A 26,084-nucleotide genomic window follows, 5' to 3' on the forward strand; every position below is an offset into this window, starting at 1 on the left:
GTGGGTTCTGGGAGACACGAGTGGGAGAGGCAGCTGCTCCAAACCAAGTCACCTTTATTAAACTCGTGTGTGTGTGTGTGTGTGTGTGTGTGTGTATGTGTGTGCGCGCGCGCGTGCACACGCATACTTCACGCCTGGGGCACCACCCCATAGAGCTGGTAGGGAAGTAACTTCTGCTTCTCGTTGCAACTGTAGATCCACCGAGGGCGGACGAACACCAGGGAGGGGTTGTCCACCAAGGCCTGCAGGGTGGGGGTGGGGGTGGGGCACGTGGGGCCGTGTGAGCCAGGAGGCTGGCGGGGGGGATGCTAGGGCAAGTTGGGTCTCCTGTTCCCTGACCTTCCAACACTCACCTCCTCAAAGCTGGGGTCCCACTCCTGTGCTGTGATCACAAACTGGACCCGGTCGCTCATATAGTCCTCAAGCTCCCTGGTGGGAGAAGAAAAGACGCAGAGAATTGGTGTCCCCTCTCTTGACACCCTACTCCCCACCCATCCTCACAGGCCATGCTCTCTCCATCCCCACCTGTGTCCCCTAGGGGCCACCTGCGGGGCCCCCGCCCTCCCACGAGCCAGGCTCGCCACAGCCACAAAACGGACAGCTCGCACCAGGGCCAATCCTTTCAGAAGGGCGGTGGGGAGCCTCGCTGTAGAGAACAGAAAGCTGAGGGGCAGCTATGCATCCAGGGCTGCCCGGCAGAGCCAGCGGGGCTGGCACGGAACTCCACGGCCTGTGCCCAGCCTGCAGGGTACAGCCCTCCTCCATCCTCCCGATGGCCTTCCTGCCCCCGACCCTCCGTACCCCCTCCCCGGCCCCTGTCCCTGGAGACTGACCCGTTGAAGGCCGTGACGTAGCGGCGGAGCATCCGCCGCTCGTCCCCCGGGAACTCCCCGTACAGGAAGAAGTGCTTGCCCTGGAAGAAGTCTGCAGGGGAGATGGGGGGAAAGCCAAGCGTGAGGCCCCTGGAGTCCCAGGGCACCAGCCAGGAGCCACAGGACACGTGGAGGCAGGACAGGAAGGCCTGCGCAGTGGCTGGAGTGAGGGAGGGGTGTCCACGCACACCCAGACTCGGGAATAATCCCCGACAAGCTGTGGTTCCTGGCCAGGCCCATCTGAGCCTCTGGGGAGGCTTTGTTTTGTTGCATTAATGGAAAAAGACACAATTACTATCATTGTGACATGTTTCTTATACCAGGTCAAGCACTTCACTAGCTTGGCCCAGGTTGGAAGTTTCACATCCTGCCACTTCCTCGCTGTGGCTGTCCCACTCCTTTTAACCAGTGCCTTCTCCGACTCTGACTGTCAGGGTGGCTCTTCGTTCCAGTTTGACATGACTTTTCATCGAGCTGTCAATGCCACGTTTGGGGCTTTAGAGATCAAAGTACTTTCCCACCCATCACCCACGAGAAAGTGGGTGGAAAAGGCTCCTTCCAGTGGCCACTGACCCTGACCTCCGCTCAGACCCTCTGACTGCCCACCTCTCCCTTCATTCTGGACCAGCAGAGGCTCCGACTCCCGCCCCCCACCGCACGCTCCCCACGTTCATGGCTGGGGTGATGAGTAACAATGCCGGCACCACGTCGATGCCCACAGAGATCAGTGCCCGCGTCGTCTGTGTTCCCTGGGCCCCACCCCACACTACACAGCTGACCCAGGGGGTGAAGGAGCCTGGGCACCTGCAGATTTTAAAAGCCCTCAGGCGATCCTGACGCCCAGGGAGGGGGAGGCCTCTGGCGTGAGGGAGCGGAAAGCCAAAGAGGGTCACTCCTGGGGCTGGGCTGTGACGGAGGCCGTCACAGCGGAAGTCAGGATGAGGACAGAGAGGGACGACAGGAGAGGATGCTGAAGGGAAGAGAACAGGCCTAAGAGGACAAGGAGGTGGCAAAGGCCAGGGGGCGGGGGTGAGGAGCCTGGGAGACCCGTCGCAGGGGACAGCAGCCATCCCGGGGCGGGGCCGGGGCACGTCACGGCAGAGAAGTGACAGGGCCACATCCCACACCGGGAGGGAGCCTGTCCCACCTGGGAGCTCGGGAACTGGTAGGCTGGGAGACTCCGGGGGACCTTCGTTGTCTGTGTTCTCATCCGTGGATCCTGCGTACGGGTCCCCGCCATCCTCCCCCTGGCCGGGGGACCGCCTTTGTTCCTTCTGCGCGGCCACCCTGCGGAGGCCAAGAGGGTGTGAGAGGAGCGTGCAGACCTGATCCGCCTGCACCCAGGGCCGGGCCACCCTGAGCCCCAGCCCCAGCCCCACCTTCTCAGCTCGTCCTCGGTGTCCCCAGAATCTTCTGCCCCGTTGTCCTGTCCTTCTGCGGGTGGAAGCGTAGTCCGTGCGTGAGGCCCCGCCTTGTCTTCTGGGAAGACGGGGAGCCCTTCCTCCCCGCCTCACGCCTGAGCACAGACGCAGGCATCCCAACCCGCAGCCTCAGCTGCCGTCCAGATCTAGTCAGGGGGTGGGGGTGGGCAGCCTCCCCTCCCCCAGACCCAGTGTTTGGGATCCCGCCGCGGCTCCCCCGGGCCCTCGCGTCCAGGCCCCCAGCCCCCTCCTCCCTCAGGCTCTGACCTGACTGCTCCCCCTCAGTGTCGGCATCTTCCTGGGGCCCTGGCGAGGCCGGTCTGGTTTCTTCTGGGGTTGGGAGTCTCTGGGGTGAGCTGGGCCCTGCTGCCTGAGGGGGCTCGGCTTTGGTCTGGGGGAGCTGAGGAGGGAGGGGGCCGCGCGGGGGTGAGCGTGGGGGGGGTGTGCCCAGAGGAGGCAGGAGTGGAGAGCCTGGGGCACCACGACACACCCATGGCCCCCCCCCCCCCGCCCGGGCAGGGGGCATCGGACCTTTCGGGGAGGCCTGGGGGCTTCATCCCCGCAGCGGCTGCCACCGTGAGAGCCCCCCTCGTCCTCGCTGCTCGAGTCCGGCCCAGCCATGAGGTACCTGGGGGAGGAACCGGGCCTCAGACACGCAGCAGACGGGTCCTCTCGGGGAGACAGGGACGGGGCTCAGGACGCAACGGGCACGGGCGTTTCCTAAATAATTGTGGCCTTTCTCCCCGCCTGCCCCTCCTCCCACGGACCCCTGGCCACCTCGGCCACCCCAGCCACCCACACCGGAGCCCGGAGCACGCCCTGGCTTCCCCTCCCTCTTAGGGAAGAAATGCCTGATTTCAGAAAGGGAAAAAAAAAAATCAGAAATAATTCTCCCCTTCGAGAATCAAAGTCAGTCTCTCATTAGGAGAATGCTTAACAATTAGGGGAACATTCTCAAAAGCAAATACATTTTTAAAGGCCTTAATGCTGTATTCCCAGTTCCTCCAGCCGCCAACACTCCAGGAAGAGAATTCTCCTAGTTCTGATCATCAGGACAATAGCTAACACTTACAGCACGGGATTTCCTACGCACCAGGCACTGTTCTGAACACGTAACAGATTCAGAGTCACTGAATCCTGAGGCAGGTGCTATTTGTAGCCCCATTTTACAGATGAGGAAACCAAGGCCCAGAGAGATGAATCAAGTTGCCCCCAAATCACAGGGCAGAGTGCGTCCATGGCAGAAGCAAATGAACCCACTGGCTATGCTTTCCTTCCCCGCATGTGGAGACCCTTCTGCGTGTGATTTAGTTGTTTCAAAGCTGGTGACACCCTGTTCGGGTAAGTCACCCTCACTGTAAAACCATGGCTTGTGGGAAATTCAGAAGACTGAAAGTGTAGCAGGGAATTCCCTGGTGGTCCAGCAGTTAGGACTCTGAGCTCTCACTGCCGACGGCCCAGGTTCAGTCCCTGGTCGGAGAACTAAGATCCCACAAGCCACATGCCACGGCTAAAAAGAAAAAATGTAGCAATGGGTTGAAGACTCGATGGTGGGTTTACTAAGCTTTTTCTTTAAAGTCCTTTGAATTAAAAAATTAAAAAAACAATTTGCAATTACTGTGGGGAGAGCCACCCCTCCGGAGTCTTCCTTCTATTGTTGAATTTTTAAATTTTTGTTTTCATTTTTTCAGCCATGCCATGTGGCTTGTGGGATCTCAGTTCCCCAACCAGGCATTAAACCCAGGCCACAGCAGTGAAAGCCCGGGTCCTAACCACTAGGCAACCAGGGAACTCCCTATCGTTGAATTTTTTAAAAATAAATAATTTATTTATTTTATTGGCTGTGTTGGGTCTCCGTTGCTGCACACGGGCTTTCTCTAGTTGCAGCGAGCAGGGGCTACTCTTCTTTGTGGTGTGTGGGCTTCTCATTGAGGTGGCCTTTCTTGTTGCAGAGCACAGGCTCTAGGCGCGTGGGCTTCAGTAGTTGCAGCACATGGGCTCAATAGTTGTGGCTTACGGGCTCTAGAGCGCAGGCTCAATAGTTGTGGTGCACGGGCTTAGTTGCTCCGCAGCATGTGGTATCTTCCTGCGGCAGGGCTCAAACCCACCTCCCCTGCATTGGGAGGCGGATTCTTACCCACTGCGCCACCTAGGAAGTCCTGAATTTTTAAAATAGAAAGTGCTTTCTGAATTTTTTTTGGGGGGGGGGGGGGCCTCAAAACCCAGTCACAAATCCAATACTATCTGCCTTGTTGCCTCTCCTTCCATGCACTCTTTCAGCTCTCCCAGGCATCAGTAATGTAAATCCAGTTCCTCTGTCCCTGAATATATCCCAAATCCCTCCCTCTTTTCACCCTGAGGCCCCAGCCGCCTCCAGGGTCCCCACCGGCAGCCTCTCCTTGACACGCCACCATTTTTCAGATTTTAGAAAAGCAAAGAGCAGGTGTACAGATCATTATATATAAACCCCCCCACTGGGGTATGAGCGAGGGCTCTGTAAAGTGAACCCATTCATATTTCTGTAATAAATATGACGACACACTTAACGGGATAAATGAAGTCCATAAATGGCCTCACACCCGTTCAGGATAATCATGTGGCCAAGTGAGTTTGTGCTAAACATAGAAAATCACTTTTGTCTTGCAGGGACATTTGGGTTCCTGATCTATAGATGAGGGGTCTGTGGAGCTGGATGGAGACCAGATATCCAAAGCCCTTTCTGAGCTGATCTCACCCAGTTTCCAGCCTCCCCCACAGACTGTCTCTCAAACACACTGGGCAAAGGTCCAACCCTGAACACACGCAGGCCTTGTCTTCTCAACAAGGAGCACGACTCAAGTTTCTGCTCCAATCCCCTGCTCTTCCCCAGCTCAAAAGCCTTTCACAGGGACTTCCCTGGTGGTCCAGTGGTTAAGACTCCGCGCTTCCACTGTAGGGGGTGCAGGTTCGATCCCTGGTCAGGGATCCCACATGCCACGTGGCACAGCCAAAAAACAAAAGTCTTTCACAGCTCCTGCTGCCCAAGCCTCGTTTTCCTGCCGCCTCTTGCCTCCACGGCACGCTGGGCGCCCCTGCGGCTCCCCCGGGCAGACACCAGGCTGACCCGACCTTGGCTCCTCCGCCCAGGCATGCCCTCTGTCTGTGTTCGTCCAGCCTGGCGAACCTCTTCTCCTTGAAGACCTCTGGCTCACTGCGGCCCTCCCCTTGGGCCTTCCTGCAAACTATTTTAGAACAAGTCTAGCCCCTCATCAAAGTCAGAGGCCTTCAGCCCGATGTCTGGGGTCCAGAATTGCACAGCCCAGCCTGGAGCCAAGCAGGGACTTGAGATAAAGGAATGTAAACTGCCCTGAGGCTTTGCAAGCTCTGCTTCTCCAGCCTGCAGTGTCCTTTTCCTTCTCTTCGAAGCAGACTTCCCAGAGCCCTCCACACACCCCCAGGCAAGCCCTCGCTCCCTCCCTCCTCCTCGTCTCCCAGCCCTGCCCCTCCTCCTCTGGGAAGTCTGCTGACTCTGGGCCGACAGGGCCCAGCCTGATTTCTCCCCAGATCCCCGGCACCTGCCAGCACAGGGAGGGGGCGAGGCTGGGGTGTGCGCGTGTAAAGCACACGCGCGCAGTGAGGCCTCACCTCCGCGAGGGCAGCCGCCGCCGCATGCGGTGACAATCCAGCACCCACTCTTTCCGCACGATTCGGCCTCCGAGGCCTAGGACCTGGCTATACTTGGGGGTGTTGGCAAAGGCGCAGCTGGTGGGGAGCAGAATGGAGGGTGTCAGCGCGGTGTGATCTGAGAGGCGAAGGGCAAAGAGAAAGACAAGGGACAGAGAGAGAGAGAGAGACACGGAGGGGTAGACGTGGGAGGAGCAGAAAAGACACAGGAAGGCTGAGGGGAAGATGTAAGAATCAGAGGGAGGAAGAGAAAAAGAACAAGAGGCAGAGGACACAGAGAGGCGAAGTGGCAGAGAGAAAGCAGGACGGAGGAGACAGAGGGAGGCGGGGAGCGTGGGGAAGGGGTGCAGGCCTACATGAGGTGGGTGCTGTCTGGAGTCCAGTCTGGCCGATACTTGGCCCCCAGCTCTAGGGCCTTGTCCCGGAGCTCCGAGCGGAAGGGGTTCTGGAAGCCGCTCAGCACTAGCACCACACCCTGGAGGATCCTCCCCAGCTCCTGGGGGCCCGCACGGGGCGCCCTGGGCGCAGCGCCTTCTCCTCGGGGCTTCCCCGGTGCCGCCCCCCGTGCTGGGGCAGGGGCGGGGGCAGCAGCTGGGGGACGGCTGGGCGCCGGTACTGGGGAAGCCAAAGCGTGGATTCAGTTAGCGGGCGTGGGGCTACACCCCCGGCCCCTCCTCCCGCAGACCCAGGACCCAGGCCCCCGTGGGGACAAGGAATCCAGCTGGCTCACATTTGGGTCTCTTGAGGGCGGGTGGTGAGGGCTGGGCTGAAGGTCTGCTGGGGGTCTTCTTTTCTTCTTGGCCCAAGTCCAGCTTCCTCTTGCCTTTGGGGGACTCCTGAGGCTGAGGGGGAGGGACGGGCTGAGGCCTCCCGCTCCCCTCCTGCTTCTCTGCCGCACCAGAGTCCGATGATCTCACCTTGGAGGTGCTGCCCCCTGCCCTGGAGGACGGGGAGGCTGAGGAGGGGGCGCTGGAGGCCTGCAGTGTAGCAGCTGCATAGCTGGGTCCTGCTGGGTCACTGGCTGCGACTGCAGAGGGAGAAAGTGGATCCCGGTTGAGAGGGCTGGACCCTCAGACCCTTTAGCTCCTATCCATGGGACGGAGTACTGTTCCCAAGACCCAGCACTGACCCAGGATCCAGGCCCCCAGCCCCTCCTCCCTCAGACCCTGGAGTCCAGGCCCCCAGCCCCTCCACCCTCAGACCCTGGAGTCCAGGCCCCCAGCCCCTCCTCCCTCAGACCCTGGAGTCCAGGCCCCCAGCCCCTCCTCCCTCAGACCCTAGAGCCCAGGCCCCTGGCCTTTACTCACTCAGGACCCAGGTTTTCCACACTCACCTGGGGGTGTCTTGTTGATCCGGCTGAAGAAGAGCGCCCCCGGTCTCAGGGAGCTGGCGCTCTCATCCTCCTCCTTCACGCGGAACTGGCCGAGCTTGGTCACCTTCTAAGGTCCCATAAGGTCAATGCAGTGGGAGGGCTGTCAGCACGTGGGGGCGAAGAGGCAGGGGAGAAGGCTCTGGGCAGCGGCAGGTAGAGCTTACCTGGGATGAGGCCTCAGCCTCCTCTTTGTCTGGGGGGCTGTGAAACCGTACAAAACTCAGGCCGTAGGGGGCGTCCTGGGAAAGGAGGGGTGGGAGTTAGGGAGTCGGGCCAAGGACAAAGGTTTGGCCCCACCCCCTTTCATTTGGCTCTTTCCCTCCTGTGGACACACACATCTGGGGGAAGTGTCCAGACGACGACAAGCCTAATATCGGCAAGCTGTCGCGGAGCCCTAACTTGGGGTCGGGCTTGGTGCAGAGCCCTTCACATGCACCAGCTCCTTGAGCCTCAGAGCAACTGTCAAGGGCTGCTGGATGTCTAAGCGAATCCACTCTGCACACCAAACTCCTGCCTGCAGAATGGGAGGGAGGGCTGTGCGCCACTTCTGGAACTCAGAAACGCTCCAGGCTCTTTCCCCCTCTGCTGGGTGGATGCAGAGCCATGAGATGGAAGGAGCCTGGGTCCTGGGATGACTGGCAGAAACCTCCTGGGACGGATCCATGGGTAAGAAGTATACCTTAACTGTGTGCTGCCATTACACTCAGGTCTCGTCATCACAGCCGAGCATCTCCAACTTACAGCAGCCCCATAAGGATCAGGAAACTGAGGCCAGAAAGGTTAAGTCACTAGCCCGAGGTCACACAGCTAAGGAGTGGAGTAGCTAGGTTTTAAACCAGCGTTCCAACTCCAGATCTCATGGTGCTAACTCTGAGGCCCAATTCTACGAAGCCACATCTCCAACAAGTCAGCAGCTCCCCTCCCAATTCCCCTGAGGTCTTGCAGGTCATCCTTCCTAATCTCTGTCCAGGAAGTGAAGATTCCTATATGGGGAGGACCTCAAACCAATTTCAGAGAACGCAGGGACCCAGGCTCCTCATAATCCCATGGGGAGACCAACTGTCTGGTCCTCCCAGCCCTCTGGGACTCAACATCGGCCCCTCGCCTCTCTCATGGCACAGGACCAAAGACCCCGCTCCCATCCTGGGTACCTTGCTGTAGGGCTGGCTGCACACGATTTTGACACGATCCCAGCGCTTCTCTGCTGCTGCCCGGACCAACTTGTCGGGCCCAAAAATGCGAACGCGGTTGGAGTTTGAGCCACTGCGACTCTCGGAAGGGGACATGAAAGATGAGGTGACCAGAAGGACCTGGGAGAAGGCACAGTGAATGCAAACCAGGCCTGGCTGGTTTCAATGACACCTCCTAGGGGCTGGAAGGGGGCCCGAGCAGGGACCAGGGAGTCACCAGGTCCAGCTGTACCTCAACCTGCCTCAAGGCCTCTAGACCCTGCTCTTGTTTCTGGGCCTCCAGTCAGTCCTTCCCTGACACAGACCCCAGAGGGATCTCTCTTTTCCCAGATTGGAACCACCCTTCTCTAAATTCTTCCAGTCTTCCAAGTCTGGCCACGGCAGGGACCCTTCCAGCAGAGGATATTCACAATGACTAGCACAATATTCAAACACCTTTCTGTACTTTTTTTTTTTTTTTGGCTGCACCACGCAGCTTGTGGGATGTTAGTTCCCTGACCGGGTACTGAACCTGTGCCCCTGGCAGTGAAAGTGTAGAGTCCTAACCACTGGACCACCAGGGAATTCCCTCAAACACATTTTTGAAATGCACAGCTGACTCAGCAGAAGGGAAGTATCAGAGGCCAGAAATAACACCACAGAATCGAAAGAAGTAGGGGGGCTGCACCCAACATTAAGTGACTGTCTCTCAGTTCAAACCCACCCTTGAAAAACAAACTAAATAAACAATAAAATAAAATTATGGAAACAAATAAAAAAGAACGCCCACCCTCAAAAAAATATTTTAAACAGAGAAAAGAAAAAACAAACAAAAAACAACACCCCACCCTTGGTGGCTCGGCTCTGGGATGCTGGGGACACATCTAACCTCCAGTGGATCCTTGTCAGGCTCTGCCAGCAGAGGGAGCTACAGAGACAGGCTGTAAGGCTGGCAGAGGGAGGCAGGTGGGAGCACCCCAGGTGTGCTTTGCTTCTGCATCTGCAGCTGTTCCTCCCCTGCCGCACCCCCCACCCCCACCCTGGTGGCAGATAAATCCAGTTTGCAGCTTCCCAGTATCTGCAGAACTGGCCTCACTGAACCCTCTCAGGGACACACCAGAACCAGCCGGGGAGCTCCCCTCCTCAGGGTCTGAGTTTCAGCTCCAAGGGCCCCACCACCAAGCTTCAAAACATCTACGTTTCAATAATTGCAAGCTCTTCCTTTTGTTCCTCCAATCCTAAGGGTGGTGGCTGCTGCCTGCAGCTGCTTCCGTGTCCTACCTTAGTCTTGAGGCCACTTCACCTCTTCAGTTCAATACCTCGTTACTAATTCTTTACATTCATTCTCTCTGTTAAACTAACTGGTGTGGTTTCAGTCTCCTGGTGGGACCCTGATACAGCAGGTGGCACTGATGTGAGTGTTTGCCCTATTGCTGATTCCAGGTGGCCCAGAGCTTGACTTGAAAGGGCTCTAGGTGGTGGCTGCAGGGGAGAAGAGGAAACAAAGCCTGGGCTCCGAGTCAGTAAGAAAGGTATCTCAGAGACCACGACCACAAAGCAGAAAGCTGGGCCCCTCAAAGGGCAACACCCTCCGTGGGTAAATTAGGGAGAAATGTGCCTTGTGGGAAGAGTCAGTGGGATGCCTTAGCTCTGGGGGGACAGCAGAGAAAAGATGAAAAATTCTCTCTGGAGACTCCTAACCGCAGGTCTGTACTTTCAACGATTTGGAGCAAAAATCCACACTAGTTATCTGCAAATCCACACTAGTTATCTGCGTGGAAAAACCCACACTGAAAATTTTAAGTGGTCCCATGTGGGTAGTATCACCTGATTCCGGGGCAAACTCTCTTTGAAGGAATGTACTTCAAACCAGACCCTCAAAAAATTTCCACAGATACATTCCCCAAGAACAGAATTAACACTTACACACAATCTTAAAAAACAAACAAACAAACAAACAAACCAATTACACACACATTCACCCATGAGGCATGAGGTAACAGATTGCCATGATTTAGGGTCAGCAGAAACCACAAACTGCAGACTCAGACCCACAAGACTGCATATATTGATATTACCAAACACATAATATAAAAGGAAGTGAGTTTAATAATTTAAAGAAATAAATGGAGCTATTGACGGTATGACGAAGGAACAAAAACTGACCAGGCAATTTTGAAAAAAAGTGGAAGAGCTGCGTGTCCAACACTAAGGGATGAACCATGATTGGGCCAAGCGGTCCCATTCTCTCTGCCAGTGGCTGGTCCAGGGGTGGGCACATGACCCAGGTCTGGCCAATTCAATGTTAAGAGGAAGGCTGCTGAAGGCTTCTGGGAAAGATTTTCCTTCTTCATTAAAGAGAAACAGAGGATCGAAGAAAACCACTGCTTTTCTGCCATTTCACTCCTCCATTTTCTGCTTTGGAGGCTACTAGGTGATGGATGGAGCAATAGCAACCATCTTGGAACCATGTGGGCAAGTCCAAAAGAATCAAGAGGTGCCCAACCAAGCACCCTGACTTTGTTCAGCTGCCCGATCAACTCTGGGTCTGCCTAACGCTGAACTTCCCTCCTAAGGAAACAATAAATATTCTTAGGCAGTAAGGCATCTTTAGTTGGGTATAATCTGTTATGTAGTCTCTTTTCTAATTGACATGCTGTGAAATTAGAAAACAAAAGCTTTTTGCTGAGAAAAACATAGACTATAACTAGATATCTCTTTGTGCTCAGCTCTGATTATGAAAAGAAACAACAAAGATGACGAAAATTATACCAAAGGGAAGCCAGCTCCCTGGCCTTGACTATACTTGCTTATAAAAGGGCTGACTTTGAGCTGATGGGGAAGCTGACTTATCATCTAGTGACTAAATGAAGGGACAAAGCAATCTGTGGTTGGCAGCTGCTACTCACACTAAGGGGGAGCTTTCCTCTGAATATGCTCTCCTTCCCTTCCATTCATTGTGAAGAGAAAACAACTCCAGTTGTTTTATTATCCAATACTGTCTTAAAGCTTCCAGGATTAAAACCTTTATTCTCTAGACTTTGTTAACCTTGCAAGCTTAGACATCTCCTCTGCAGAACTTGGAGGGGTTAAAAAAAAATGTTGGGACTTCCCTGGTGGTCCAGTGGTTAAGACTCTGCACTCCCAATGCAGGGGGCCTGGCTTCGATCCCTGGTCAGGGAACTAGATCCCACATGCCGCAACTAAGAAGTCTGCATGCCTCAACTACGACCCAGTGCAGCCAAATAAAGAAATAAATATATATTTTTTAATGTTGATGATTTTGTAGAAAATGTCACTAGTTATTACAATCTGTGACTTTGGCTTGGTGTGTATGGGTGACATCAACACAGATCAGCTCTGCTCAGCCCTTTTTCCTTTTCTTTCTTGGCTCTCTGAACCATGTCTAGTCTCTGGGCAGAAGCCAGACCTTATAAGCCTCAGAGTCTTTAATTCAGTCTTGGCTAGGAATTGTAACAAAACTTCTAGCAGAAGTTTAATTAAAAACCTTGAGAGAATGATAAACTACTGACATAGGGGTTTTTCAGTCTCTGAAAAGATAAAGCCCAGAGCTAACCATTCCACCTTTCTAGGTGGATAAGAGGTGAATAACAAGGAGTCACATACCCGATTAGATAAAGTTTTAGCTAAAAATGCACTTACTCTGTTCCTCTAATTATAAAACAGAATTTTGATCTAAATCTGCTTGCCAAGAAGGACAGAGAACTTTTTTTTTTTATGGTCTCAAAGGCTGTTGATTTTATTTAAAATTTTAAACAAGGAGGCCATTAGACTTGGTGACTCTAGCACCTCAGGAAGCCTAAGTAAACCAACCAAAATCTAAGCCAGAGTTGGTGAACTCGAATCTAAGCAAATGAAATCAACTAATCGTGAACAGCCAAGTTACTAAGTTTTCCCAAGTAGGGCAACTGTTTTAAGTTCTAGCCAATTAAATAATTGCTTTGCTTTGCTTCCCTGTTTTCTCTCCAAAAATCTCTGTCCTAGCCCGTCGACAAAGCACCCCTAATCATTGTTCAGTTTCGGCTGCCTGATTCAAATTGTTCGCTCAGATAAACTCTTCAAAACATAATGTGCCTCTGTTTGCCTTTTTACAACTTATAGAACCTTTATTTTATTATTATTATTTTTTTGGCCACACTGCACAGCTTGTGGGATTTTAGTTCCTTGACCAGGGATTGAATCTGGGCCCTTGGCAGTGACAGCATGGCATCCTAACCACCACACCGCTGGGGAACTCCCTAGAACCTTTAGAGTAAGAATGTGTGTTCAAGGAAAAACCTGATTGGTTATAATGTACCTTGTAAGGTGGAAAAAGCACTTGATAAAATTCAACACACACTCATTTAAAAGACTGGCAATATCAAGTATAAATAAGAAACAGAAGCAAAGAGACCTCAAACACTGCTGAAGGGAATATAAAATGGTACAACCACTGTGGAAAACTGTCTACTTCTAGTAAGGTTAGAACATATATCTACCTGAGGACCCTGCAATCTGACTCTTAGGTATTTACCCAAAGGAGATCTCTATACAGAGGCTTGTACAAGAATGTTCACAGAAGCTTTTTTCATAACAGTCAAAAAGTGGCAGGGAGTTCCCTGGAAGTCCAGTGGTTAGCACCTGGCACTTTCACTGCTGGGGCCTGGGTTCAATATCTGGTAGCGGAACTAAGATCCCATAAGCTGCACGGCAGGGCCAAAAAGAAGCGGCGACAGCCCAGATGCCCGTCAATACGAGAATGAATGAACCAATTGAGACCTACGCTCACAGTAATACTTCTCAGCAATAAAGTGGAACAGACGCTGACATATACACAGTATGTCAGAACATCAAAAACCAGTAAGCTGAGTAAAAGAAGCCAGCCACAAAAAAAAAGAACACATACTGTAAAATTCCACTTATGTGAAATTCTAAGACAGGCAAAACTGCTCTGTAGTGAAAGAAAAGAGATCAGTGGTGGCCTGAGCTGAGGGTGGGAGGAGTGACCGCAAAGGGACATGAGGGAACTTTTGGGAAAGCTGGCAATGCTCTACGCCTTGATCTGGGGGTTGGTTATGCAGGCATGTACATCTGTCAAAACGCTGACCTGTGTGTTTTATTATATACGAAGTATACCTCAAGTGAAAACAATTCCTCACTGCAAGGAAAAAACCGTGTCTTGTAGGAAACTGATGTGTTCACTTAAAGTTGTAAACTCTCTTTTTCACAGTAGGTTTATTTTTACCCCCAAAACATTTCAATGATTAACTAGCTGGCTCACTATGATCTCACCAATCTGACTCAAACTAATGCAACCAGTTAAAAAAAAAGGATGGGGCCCCTCCATACGAACCTCCAAGTTGTGAACTTTCAAAGATGCGAACGTGCCCCTGTATGCCAGCTGTTGTACTGTAGTACTGTACTTTTCAGGGTACTCTACTATAGTATTAAAAATGTTTTCTTTATTTATTGCGTTTGTTGGTTTTTCATATGTTATTTGTGTGAAAAGTCTTATAAACCTATTACAGGACAGCACTATATAGCCGATTGTGTTAGTTGGGTATGTAGGCTAACTTTGTTGGACTTACAAACAAATTGGACTTACGAACATGCTCTAGGAATGGAACTCATCCACATGTAGGGGACTTACTGAATTCTTCATAGAGCAAAAGCCTTGTAAACATTTGTCACAACTAAAGTAACTAATAGAGGCACCCCAAGCAATTTGGAATCTCAATTTGCTAGGAACATCTCTGAGGAGTTTTGGGACCAGAAGAAAAGCAGTTTTACTCTCAAGCAGGGACTGAATCGTAGACAAACAGGTACCTCTGGTTCTTTCTGTCATGGCAGTGCAATTTCAGCCTCAAAGCTGCACACAGCTTATCACCTGGGTCTGTTCTTTATCTCCTCACACCCTGGGCTCCTCCAGGGGGCTGCAGTCCCTGTGACTCATATGCACACTGGCCTGGTGCCTGGGAGCCCCTAGGGTGATGACAGGGACATCTAGGACAGGGATCAGCAGGGGGCCCACCTCAGGGCCCTGCTTACCTCGTAGTCCTGCTCCCCGGCCCCTCCAGCCGAGCTGCCCACCAGCACCTCCACGAAGGCTGAGCCGTCATTTCCGATGTCCACGCTGTGTATCTGCTCCTCCTTCTCCAACTGCAGGGGAGGGAAGGCCCACTGTCAGTGCTGCTCTGCCCCCCGCTTCTGCCCCACTCGCTGTGGGACCTCGGAAGATGGATGACTCCCATCCAGGCCGCCTTGTTTCCTTGCAAAGTCAACTCGGTGACCGTGGAGGCAGGGCTGAGTGGTACCACTGTGTCCCCCGCACGCAGCACAGGGGGTAGAGTCAGAGCTCGAAAATATTCACTAACAGACGGCATAAGCCCCCACACCCACTTCCCTGACTCCACCAGACTCTGCCGGGTGGGCTTCTCACCTGCCCCCACGGAGCTCTCCTTGGTGGTGCTATGCAGACAAGTGGCACATGTGCTACCCCTGCCCCCAATGACACAGGACTCAGTGGACGCTCCCTGAGGGTAAGGCCTGCTCTGCTTTGGCTCAGCACTGATTCCTGGGTTGGAGTCCCAGCTATGCCACACGCTAGCTATATGGCCTTGTCAGCTCACCTCCTGGAGCCTCAGTTTCCTCATCTGTGAAGTTGGGATGGTCACCCTATCTGGGATTATGTACATAAATACTACGGCCATGGGACTTTCCTGGTGGTGCAGTGGTTAAGAATCCGCCTGCCAACGCAGGGGACATGGGTTCATTCCTGGTCCGGGAAATTCCCACATACTGCGGAGCAACTAAGCCCGTGCGCCACAACTACCGAGCCTGTGCTAGAGCTACAACTATTGAGCCTATGTGCCACAACTACTGAAGCCTGTGTGCCTAGAGCCCGTGGTCCGCAGCAAGAGAAGCCTCTGCCATGAGAAGCTCGCGCACCACAACGAAGAGTATCCCCCACTAACCACAACTAGAGAAAGCCTGTGTGCAGCAATGAAGACCCAACGCAGCCAATAAATAAAAAAATATTACTGCCACAGGGCATAGCAGGTAGTGCCAAGCACCCTGCCGCTGCCAGTCAGGAGACATAATTAGTCGCTGCTCAATGATTATCTTTGAAAGAAGGAAAGACCTGGCTTAGGAAGGCTTTCCCCAAAGTTTCTGCCATTCCCGTCTGACAGTAAAGGCCATGTGGGGGTGGACGGCAGTTAGGAACAGCTGATGCAATTCTGCTTCCCACTCTGGGGCTCTGTTATTTGGCTCCTAGAATGACAATGGCTCTTTCCTACGACCCCCAAAGGTACCCAGTCTGCCACCCTACAGTGCCAGGGTCATCTGATGGTCCGATCTGCCCTGTCACCTCCCAGTCGCGAGGTGGCCGGACACTGCCTGCACACTCCCACAGGCAGGAACCGCCCAAGAAGGGAGGAAGCAGCCTCGGTTTGTGGGGAGGCTGGCCTGAGAAGCTGCTCAAATTCAGCCCTGCTACTACCAAGCTGTGCAGCCCCAGGTGACGAACAACCTCTCTGAGCGGCAGCTGTCTCACATGCGAAAGAGAAAGCCCTCATAATCACCCTCCTTCCGAAGGGAGTCGGGATGACATTGAACACTAGGCACTGCAACCCACGGCCACAGCGAGGACATCTACGTGCTCACGACGTGGCAGGCCCGTAATACCTGTATTTTCTCTCCGCCTGACATCTCTGCCACACAGAAGCTATTATTATCTCCATTTCACACAAGAGCGATCGGAGGCAGGAAGCCGCTGTGTCACTTCCCCGAGGTCACACAGCTGGTGCCCAGGCAGGCTGGCTGGCCTAAAATCCAGGTGTCAGCAGGGCTGCATTCCTTCTAGAGGTTCTGCGGAAGAATCCTTTCCTTGTCTGCTGTCCAGCTTCTAGAGCCCCTGCACTCCTCGGCTGGGGCCTCTTCCTCCATCCTCAGAGCCAGCCGTGCCATCGCTCCCACCTCTGCTTCCGGCGTCACATCTCCTCGGACTCTGGTTCTCCTGCCTCCCTCCTTCCCTCACAAGGACCCTTGTGATTCCACTGCACACCCGCCCCCAGCCCCAAATCACCCAGGCCAGTCTCACCATCTCAAGATCCTCAGGTCCTCACATCCACAAAGTCCCTCCCACCATATAAAGGACACAGTCATAGGTTCTGGGATGGGGATGTGGATATCTATTAGGGGGCCATTATTCAGTCTACACACTCAGCTAAGCTCTCCCTGGGCCAGGCCCCCCGGAATCCTCACAACCACCTTGGAAGGAAGGGTCTGTAACTCTCCCGGCTTCACAGATGGGGAAACTGAGGCTCAGACAGGTAAATAAAACACTCCCATGTCACACACAGAGTGACTGGCACAGAAATTCAGACTCAACTGTCTAATGAAAAGCCAATACTGCTTCCTAACTCCCGAGTTTCAAACCTTGAGGTAAAAACTCAGCATTTCGGGACTTCCCCGGAGGTCCAATGATGAGGACGCCGAGCTTCCACTGCAGGGGGCACAGGTTGGATCCCTAGTTGGGGAACTAAGAACCCACATGCCAAATGGCACGGCCAAAAAAACCATCCAAATAAACAAACAAAAAAACCACATCTCTGCCTTTTCCACATTATAAAGCATGGGCCCTCCATCTAGTAGGATGTATATATTTGTATTTTAATGAATGGTTCTTATTTCATATATAACTACTTCTACTTTATTATTTTTTATTTTTTTATAAATTTATTTATTTATTTATTTTATTGGCTGTGTTGGGTCTTTTTTGCTGTGCACAGGCTTTCTTTAGTTGCGGTGAGTGGGGGCTACTCTTCATTGTGGTGTGCAGGCTCCTCATTACCATGGCTTCTGTTGTTGCAGAGCACGGGCTCTAGGCACATGGGCTTCAGTCGTTGCAGCACATGGGCTCAACAGTTGCGGCGCACGGGCTTAGTTGCTCTGTGGCATGTGGGATCTTCCTGGAGCAGGGATCAAACCCGTGTCCCTTGCATTGGCAGGTGTATTCTTAACCACTGCACTACCTAGGAAGCCCAAACTACTTCTACTTTAAACACACACATATACTCCCTCGTCTTTCTTCTTTTTGATAAGTAAAAAATTTCTGATAAAAACATGGAAATAATCCAAATGTCTATTAGTTTGGGTTGTTGGATACACAATGAATGAAATTCCCTACAATGGAACAGTAATTACCTGTAAAAATGAACAAAACACTGATCCAAGCTACAACATGGGAACCCCAAAACATGAAGTAAGTGAAAAGAGCCAGACACAAAAGGCCACATATTGTATGATCTTATTTATGCGAAATGTCCAGGACAGACAAATCCACAGTGACAAAAAGTACATCAGCAGTACATACACACACTAGTGTATATAATGTAGATAACCAACAAGGACGTGCTGTACTGCAGAGGGAACTGTATTGCAAGTTTTGTAATAACATGAGGGAAGAGAATCTGAAAAACAAATCGGACTAACACGGCATTGTAAATCAACTATACTTCAATTTTAAAAAATTGGGAAAAAAATTTAAACTAAAATAATAACATATTTTTTATCTTGAAGATTTGCAAATTAAAAAGGTTAAAATCGTCTTGATTTAAAAGTACACCAGGAGTGTTAAATGCAGGGTAATTCAGTAAACTCATTTGAGTGAAAAATAAAACAAATAAAAAATTAAAAAAATAAACAACTGAACTCCCTGTTTAAAAAGAAAAAGTGTATCAGTGGTTGCCAGGGTAACAAGGAGAGGGGAATAGGGAGTGAGCACTTCACCGTTTCTGGTTTCTTTTTAGAAGCGATGTACGTGTTCTGGATTAGACAGCAGTAATGAATGCAGAACACTGTCAATATACTAAAAACCCCTGAAGTGTACACTTTAAATGGTTAAACTAATGAACTTTATGTTACATGAATTCTATCTCAAGAAAAAAGAAAAGAGTGTTCAGTAAGTATCAGCTGTTGGGAGAAAGGCTTAAGCACAAGATGACTCATCTGTGGCCCAGGTCTGTGTGCACCTTTCCCAGGAAGACAGAATTCACCAGTGGAAGAAATGAGACACGGGAGGTTTGCAAAGTCCCTGAGACATCTTATTAAAAAAAGCTCTTCCAAGTCAAATATCATATGACACTGCTTATATGCCAAATTAAAAAAAAAAAAAAAAAGAACAAAAAAAAAGAAAGCTACAAACGAAATTATCCACAAAACAGAAACAGACTCACGGCCTTAGTGAATGAACTTATGGTTACGAGGCGGGGGAAGGGTGGGGGGAAGGGACAGATTGAGAATTTGGGATTGATGTGTACCCACTGCTATATTTAAAACAGATGACCAACCAGCACCTAATGTATAGCACAGGCAACTCCACTCAATACTCTGCAATAACCTAAGTGGGAAAAGAATTTGAAAAAGAATAGGTACATGTATTTGTATCACTGAATCACTTGGCTGTGCACTTGAAACTAACACATTGTTAATCAACTCTACTCCAATATACAGTAAAAATTAAAAAGCAAAACAAAACAAAACGGCTTCACATCCATGAAAGGCAATGTCATGCATCACTTCAAAGAATAAGGTAGAACTTGCTGCCGTGACAATGGATCTCCAAGATGCAGTTTCTTGGAAAAAAGCAAGGGAGGACCCTGTACATACTAGGCACTTTTTAAAAGCGGGGGGTGGGGGGGTGGGGGTGGGGAACAGAGTGACCCAGGGGGGGCACATGACAAACTGCGCACAGTGGTGGCCACAGGAGGGAAGCCCTGGGTCGCAGGAATCGGGGAGGGGGCAGGAGGGGATGCAAGCAGGTGGCCACGAGGATGTCCTCCTCAGGGTACACCCTCCCTGTGTGCCTTCTGAGTTACGCACCATATGCATACCACACCCATTTGAAACCTACAGTTAATGAAACCACACTGGTTGTCGCCAACAAGGGAACACTATGCAGAAATGAGAAGGAGCCCTCCATAGCCACACCCCGCAAGGAGGGTGAAACTATCGACATGAATCTAGCAAACAATGTCAGGAAAGAACAGGGCAGCCAGAGGAGAAGGTACTATATACTGTGTGATTCCATTGCCATACAAATCAAAACCAGGCAGAGCTAATTGAAGGTGTTAAAAATCAGGGCCATGCTGAGACTGTCCTCGGGAAATCATCCGAACATAAAGTGATGGGGGTGACATTTCAAGGGGAATGACATTTCCTGCCACTCTGGTTTCCCAGGGTGCTGAAACAGTCCCCTCAGGAACTGAGCATCCTGTGTTTCCCAAGGCTTCTGAGCTGGAAAAATGGACTAGTCCTCACATTCTGGGTAGCATTCTAAAATATGGGACTACTAGTGAGAGTGGAGCCTTATCCTTGGAACCCAGTTATATAGGTGACCTGCAAAAAGCAGACACCAGTAGTCAAGGTGCTTTAGGGTTTCTCTCAAAGGACTAAGAGGTAGAAAATCAAAATCCTCTGGCATCTCCTATGAACACTTTGTTAGGCTCCGCCAAAGAAGAGAGATACCAGAGAGGCCTAGAAAGGAATGATAGGTGGGGTTCTTTTGACCTGAGGGCTGCTACTGTATATCACACTAAAGAAATGGAATCTGTTTGGAATTTGCAGAAACAAGATCCCAAAAGGATAATCCCTTACAATGAAGCCATGGATAGTCCAGATCAATGAAGGACCAGACTGCCTATCTGTAACCTTTCTGCAGCATTAGAGCCATGGTTCATGGGGGGACACAAGGCTTTTATGCTCCTAGATCTTCAACGCAGCAGAGGAACCATAAGTAGATTCACAGGATAATATATATAAATACATATATACACACACACACACATATATAGTTATATTTTTAAAAGGCAACTGAAAGTAATTAGACATCTTAAGGAATCAAATTGAAAAAAAAATCAGGGCCACAGTTACCCTTGAGGGGGGCAGTGACAGGAAGGAGCAGAAGGGGGCTTGGGAGACGGGGGGGATGCGGGTGCTGTTCCTCCATCTGGGTACAGCGTACATGGGCTGCCTTGCACTGTGTGCTTTCCTGTACACACGTGTTGTGGCAAAGAAGGTAAAAAATTTAAAAACACCACGATGGCAAATCCAGTGATGAGAAAACCACCAAAAAGCAGAAATGGAATGTGTCCACCTTGCTACTGAACATTTAAAGAATGCACCTCCAGCCAGGGATGGGAGTTACACCTGGGCTGCAACCCAGACACCCGCTCTGGCCCAGGGGCCCTTAGCAAAGAGGCTGGAACTGTCCTCCTGGGAGCAGGTGATGGGTTGGCCACAGAGCCTCTTTCGGCGCCAAAAAGAAAAAAGGCAAAAGCCATGTGGGGCTGTGAGGAGCAGAGGGCTGAGCCCCACATGGTGACACACGGATGTGGCGACATATTATTTGAGGGACAAAATACTGAGTAGCAGGAAAACCCACAGAGCAGTCTACGTGTCTTGGTGTCCTGAAGGGTCCTCTTATTCGCTTCAAAAGAACCAAAATTAGCATTCGGGGAGTTTGGAGTCAGCCCGGCTACTGGCAACTGACAAGTGTCAGGAGATGTTCTAAAGGGTCTCCAGCGCGACATAAATTAACAACTGCTGCTGCACTGCTGCCTGCTCCTGCACGTTCCCCCTGCAGTTTCTTCTGAACCTGCAAACCTCACAGAAGATGCTGTGAAAACCGAAGTCAGCTTCTGTTCCTCCTCTGCTCAGAGGCCTTCCATGGCGCCCATCGCATGCAGAGGAAATGCTTAAATCCTTACAATAGCTTTCAGGCCTCACGTGGGTTGGGGGCTCTCTACTCCCACCCCATCAGCCCCTCTCTCTCTCCCGTCAACTCCGCTCCACCTACACACAGGGTTTGCTGGCCCTCCAGGCTGCTAGGCACCAGCCAGGCACTGGAACATGGAAGAGCTAAAGCTGACTATATGTTGGATCTCTTTCGTTTACTTTAAGCTTTGCTTCCGGCTGCTTTGGTTCAGAAAAAGGATACTGTATACACACAATGGCCTGCCTGGGAGAACCCTGCGCCTCTGCCTGAATGTTAAACAGAAGGGCCTTTGTTCAGGGAAACATCCTCACCCTGTCCACCTGCGGAAGGTTGCAAGAAAAAAGAAATTAACACATCCTCTCCATGAGCCTGGCCATTCCAGGCCACACCTGCAAATCTAACGGCATTTTTACTTACTTTACTTTCTCGTCTCTGCCCCCTCTCTGTTCTATAAATGATACTGGCAGCCAACCCAGATAGGACAGTTACTTTTGAAACTTTAGTTGCCCAATTTCTTGGTCGGCCAGCTTTCCGAATAAAGGCGTATTCCTTCCCTCAACACCTCATCTCCAATTTACTAGCCTGTTGTGCAGCAAGCAGAGCGAGCTTGGACTCAGTAACAGCACCCGCCCGGCATCAGCCCACCAGGCACCAAGCCTGCCTCGGAGTCTGTTTCTTTCCCAGATAGCTGCAGAGCTCACTCCGCTTGAATGTCAGCTTCTCAGGGAGGCCTTCCCTCACTCCTCCTTATTGAGCTAAAAGCCTCTTGCCAGTGCCTCCTCTGCCACTGGAGGTATTCCTCCGTTCTCTACACTGTGTAATCTCCTCCCCAGCACGCATCACCTGACGCACATTTCACATATTGATTTTTCAGTCTTTCCTCGCTAACATGAAAGCTCCAGCAGCTGACATATGTGTCTGTTGTGCTGTGCACTGCACGACAACCCAGGACCTAAACAGTGGGGGGCCTACAGAAGGTGCTTCTATGAATGAACAAACGAACCCATTCACTCCAAAGTCTCCAGGGCCGGTCCCTGTGCTGACAACTCCTACAGCGCCGTCTCTGGATCCATGTCCTAAATCTTGCTGTCCCCTGGACGCGATCCCCTGGATGTACCAAAGTCACAGCAAACCTGGGACATCCCGACCAACGTATCACCTTCTCAAGCTGCCCCTTCTCGGGGCTTCCCATTTTGCTGGCAGCTGCAATATCCCCCTGGCTCTGCCAGGCCAGACAGTCCTGTGCCTCACCTGGCTTCTCTGAATCCCTCACTCCCCATAACCTGTCTCTTCTTGCTCCCACTGCAAGGGGGGTGCAGACCAAACAGGCTGTTCCTGATCATAAAATAGCGCAGCAGAATCATCGCCCACTCACAGAGACAGGAATCCCTCCCTCTCCACAAACACCTGCCTGCTGACAGGCACTTTGGCAAACATCATGTCACAGGATTTTCACAACAATCCTGTGATCAGATCACATGATTCCCAATGGGCAGATGAGAAAATAGGTTCAGAAAAATGTAAACATTTGCCTGAGCTCACAGACTAATGAGGGAGAGATGGAGACTTGAATCCAGGTGCCGAGACTAACTAGTCAGCAACCTATATCTTTATCAGCTTAAAACACTGGCTGTAGTCAAGTTGCATAACCTCTCTAGGCCTAATTCCTCATTGCAAAAGGGGACAATAAAAGACTCGAGGCCATGGGGTTTTTATAAGGATTCAACGAAATAACTCATGTGAAGTATTCAGAATGGTGACTAGCAATGGGAATTTTTTTTTTTTTTTTCTACCACACTGTGCTGCTTGTGGGGTCTTAGTTTCCCCATGCCTGATGGAACCTGGGTCCTCGGAGCACGGGGTGCCAAACACTGGACCACCAGGGAATTCCTGGGCAGCTGTAAGGTTGAATAAATGTCAGCACTCATTATTCTTACTATGTTAGGGACCTAGGAGATATTTAAACTCTTCAATTCATTCCAAAAATCCTGTGGGTCTGTGTATTTTTCCTGGGAAGACAATTCTCACATTCTCTCTACTTCTCAAAAGCTTCTGTGAACTCAAACTTTTCCAGAACCACTAGGCAAGAGAGACAATAATATGTTTAACACAATCAGGGAAGTCTTGTCCCCAAACACCTCTACACTCAGAAGCGAGGAATGTGGTCAAAAGCAGAAAGCCAACACAGGAACACAAAGCAGCATGGCAAAGTGGCTACGAGCACCCACAACAGGTTCAAGTCTCGGCAGCGCCAATGGTTAGTGGTCATAACAGTCCCTACATCCTCTGACTCCATGAACAGCCAGGTCACGCAGGTCAAACACCCAGGCAAGCACATGACAAACAGTACGTGCTTGGCAGCACATTGAGCTCGCTTCTCCCACCAGTTTCTTCTGCCTGACAGGAACGGCCTGTTTGGAATTCTGTAACCATCTTGGGTGAAACTACCCTTTCCCCTTGGCCGCCCTCCAACTCCACAGAGCAGGTACCAAAGCACTCAGCACTCCACATGTAGAAACCTAGACTGGCCACATCAATTTGCGCTTCCCTTTGCTCCAGGTTCCCCACCTTGCAAATGAGGTGGACTGGGGACTTCCCCGGTGCTCCAGTGGTTAAGACTCCACGCTCCCAATGCAGCAGGCTGGGCTTCGATCCCTGGTCAGGAAACTAGAGCCCGTATGCGGCAACTAAGAGCCCACATGCCACAACTCAGACCTGGCCCAGCCAAATAAATAAAGAGTTTACAAAGGAAAACTAAATAAAATGAGCTGGATTGGCTTAGATGACCGGAGACACCTCCCAGCCCAGAGCCCTGTGACTTTAGAACACAGGATACGTGGCAATGATGCACTCTGTTCCAGCTGAGGAAACTGAGGTCCTCAAAGTAGCAGGAACCAACCTGGGCCACACACCCATTCATCCCTGGCCAAGCCCCGGGATCACCTTTCTCCTCGGCTAAGGGCCACAGGGGCACACTGCTCATTTCCAGCTGAGGAAGCTGACGCCCAAAGGGAAAGAGCCTCAACTCACTGCCACTTAACTGCAGAGCACAGGCTGCACCCTGGGTCTCCAGACTCCTATGAAGGAGATGGGGGGGGAGGGGTAGAAGCACCTGGAGCACCACAGAGATGGTCTTCTCGCCCGCCTTGCCTGCCCGCCATTTTCGGTACGTGTCTGCCTTGAGAAGGTTTTCTGCACAGTAGGTCTGGAGAAAAGAGTAGGAAAAGCAAAGTTAGAGGCCAGAGATGAGAGCTACGTCCCCAGCTCTCACATCGCCCTTTTGAGTTCTCCCAGCCCTCTGAGATCCCCCAGATTTCAATTTCCCTATTCATCCCCCCACACACTCTGCCTTGAGTCCCCTACAGCATTTTCCCCTGGAAATTCACCTGCAGTCCCTCCAAGGAAGCTCTCCTATCATCCCTCCTGTTCTGTCTGGAAGGTCCTCTTTTCCACAAGCCTCCAGAATTCTCTTATGGCCTCTGAGAAATTCTCCCATGACCCTCCTTAGAATTCCACAAAGTCCCTTTTATGAAAGGAAAATCAAAAGGAAGTAGGTATTGCTCACAGGGCCCTCTAAAGCGGAGCTGGGAGGCCACTGAGGAATTGAGACCACACATGTCTCAGCCGGGATGGAATCTGATCTTTGCATTAACACAGGCATCGTATTGGGCCCTGACCGGAAAGTAACTCACCACAGCCTCTTCTTGAAAGCCAAATATTTCCCGTGTATCACAGTCAATTACAGTCCCTCTAGACAACTTTAATCACCTGGTGACCTGTGTCCTCATAAGCCCCTGACTCTCTCCCCCAACACTCTTTCAGTTTGACGGGCACCTGTGTCTCCCGAATTGCAATTCCTAACACCCCAAATAAAGCTCTAGTTTCTTTGCAGCCGGGGTACTGATTATTGCTCAACACCTTTCAGACTCCAAAAGTTCTCGCAGCGCCCCTCACGACTTCCGTTACGTCTTCCCACCCCTCCCCCACGCCAGTCCCTCACCGAGTCCTGGCTACTGCAGGACACCACATGGCGGAGGCGGATCTCCGGCATGTCAACGTCGGGGGCATCGCCAGACCGAGAAGATGCGGGAAAGTCTGAATTTCGGGGGCACACAGGGGTGCGCCCCGCACGGGCTTCACTGCGCAAGCGCACGAGGCTCGGGCCTTTCAAACAGCGGCGCGCCGGAGGTCGCGTCAACACTGCGCAAGCCCAGTGCGTCAGTCCGGCGAGAGGCAAGCGGCGTGGAGTTGCCTAGCAACACGCTTTTCCCGCCTCCCTCTGGCCAAACCGCTCTCGAGCCCCTCCTCCCGGTGACTTCCGCGCTAGGCTTTCTGGGCGCCTAGCAAGAGGGGAGCTTCTAGGATTGGTCCCCAGAAGAAATTCGCCCCCTTCACTGCCCCAGCTGAAGCCTGGAAAGCAAGAGGCCAGCAAACCTGAGTGCAATTTGTAGGGAGCCTGGAGCCTATCGCAACAGGCTCTCCTGCACTGCTTGCTGGCTACGCTCCCTATACCCCCCCACCCCCTACGTCCCCGCCACACACACACACACACACACACACACACACACACACACACACACACACACACACACACACACACACACACACACACACACACACACACACACACACACACACACACACACACACACACTCTGATCACACGCACGCACAGACACACTGATCTCTCATGGTTATGCCTAAGGCAGAGAGAGTGGATAAAGAAGTGAATAAAACACAATGGGGACTTCCCTGGACACCCACTGGTTTAGGACTTTGCCTTCCAGAGCAGGGGGTGCGGGTTTCATC

General features: G+C 51.6%; 1 protein-coding gene across 3 annotated transcripts; it reads right to left on the minus strand.

The window, feature by feature from the left end:
* On the minus strand, positions 1–25,428 carry XRCC1 (X-ray repair cross complementing 1). Of its 3 annotated transcripts, none has more exons than XM_057711596.1 (17): positions 25,276–25,428; positions 24,388–24,480; positions 14,546–14,656; positions 8,480–8,638; positions 7,493–7,567; positions 7,290–7,395; positions 6,874–6,983; positions 6,687–6,792; positions 6,313–6,571; positions 5,918–6,034; positions 2,825–2,921; positions 2,561–2,693; positions 2,252–2,306; positions 2,020–2,159; positions 834–924; positions 354–429; positions 2–242 (listed from the first exon to the last, which is right to left on the minus strand). In XM_057711596.1, the coding sequence occupies exons 1-17, from the start codon at positions 25,324–25,326 to the stop codon at positions 129–131; spliced, it is 1,893 nt and encodes a 630-aa protein (XP_057567579.1). In that variant the 5' UTR covers positions 25,327–25,428; the 3' UTR covers positions 2–128. The 3 variants fall into 3 exon arrangements, with proteins under 3 accessions (XP_057567580.1, XP_057567579.1, XP_057567578.1); XM_057711595.1 differs by having other exon boundaries at positions 6,687–6,798; XM_057711597.1 differs by lacking the exon at positions 6,313–6,571 and having other exon boundaries at positions 1–242; positions 5,918–6,074; positions 6,687–6,798.
* Positions 25,429–26,084: the final 656 nt, after the last annotated feature.

Source organism: Hippopotamus amphibius, chromosome 16, assembly GCF_030028045.1.
Source record: "Hippopotamus amphibius kiboko isolate mHipAmp2 chromosome 16, mHipAmp2.hap2, whole genome shotgun sequence".
NCBI lineage: Eukaryota > Metazoa > Chordata > Mammalia > Artiodactyla > Hippopotamidae > Hippopotamus > Hippopotamus amphibius.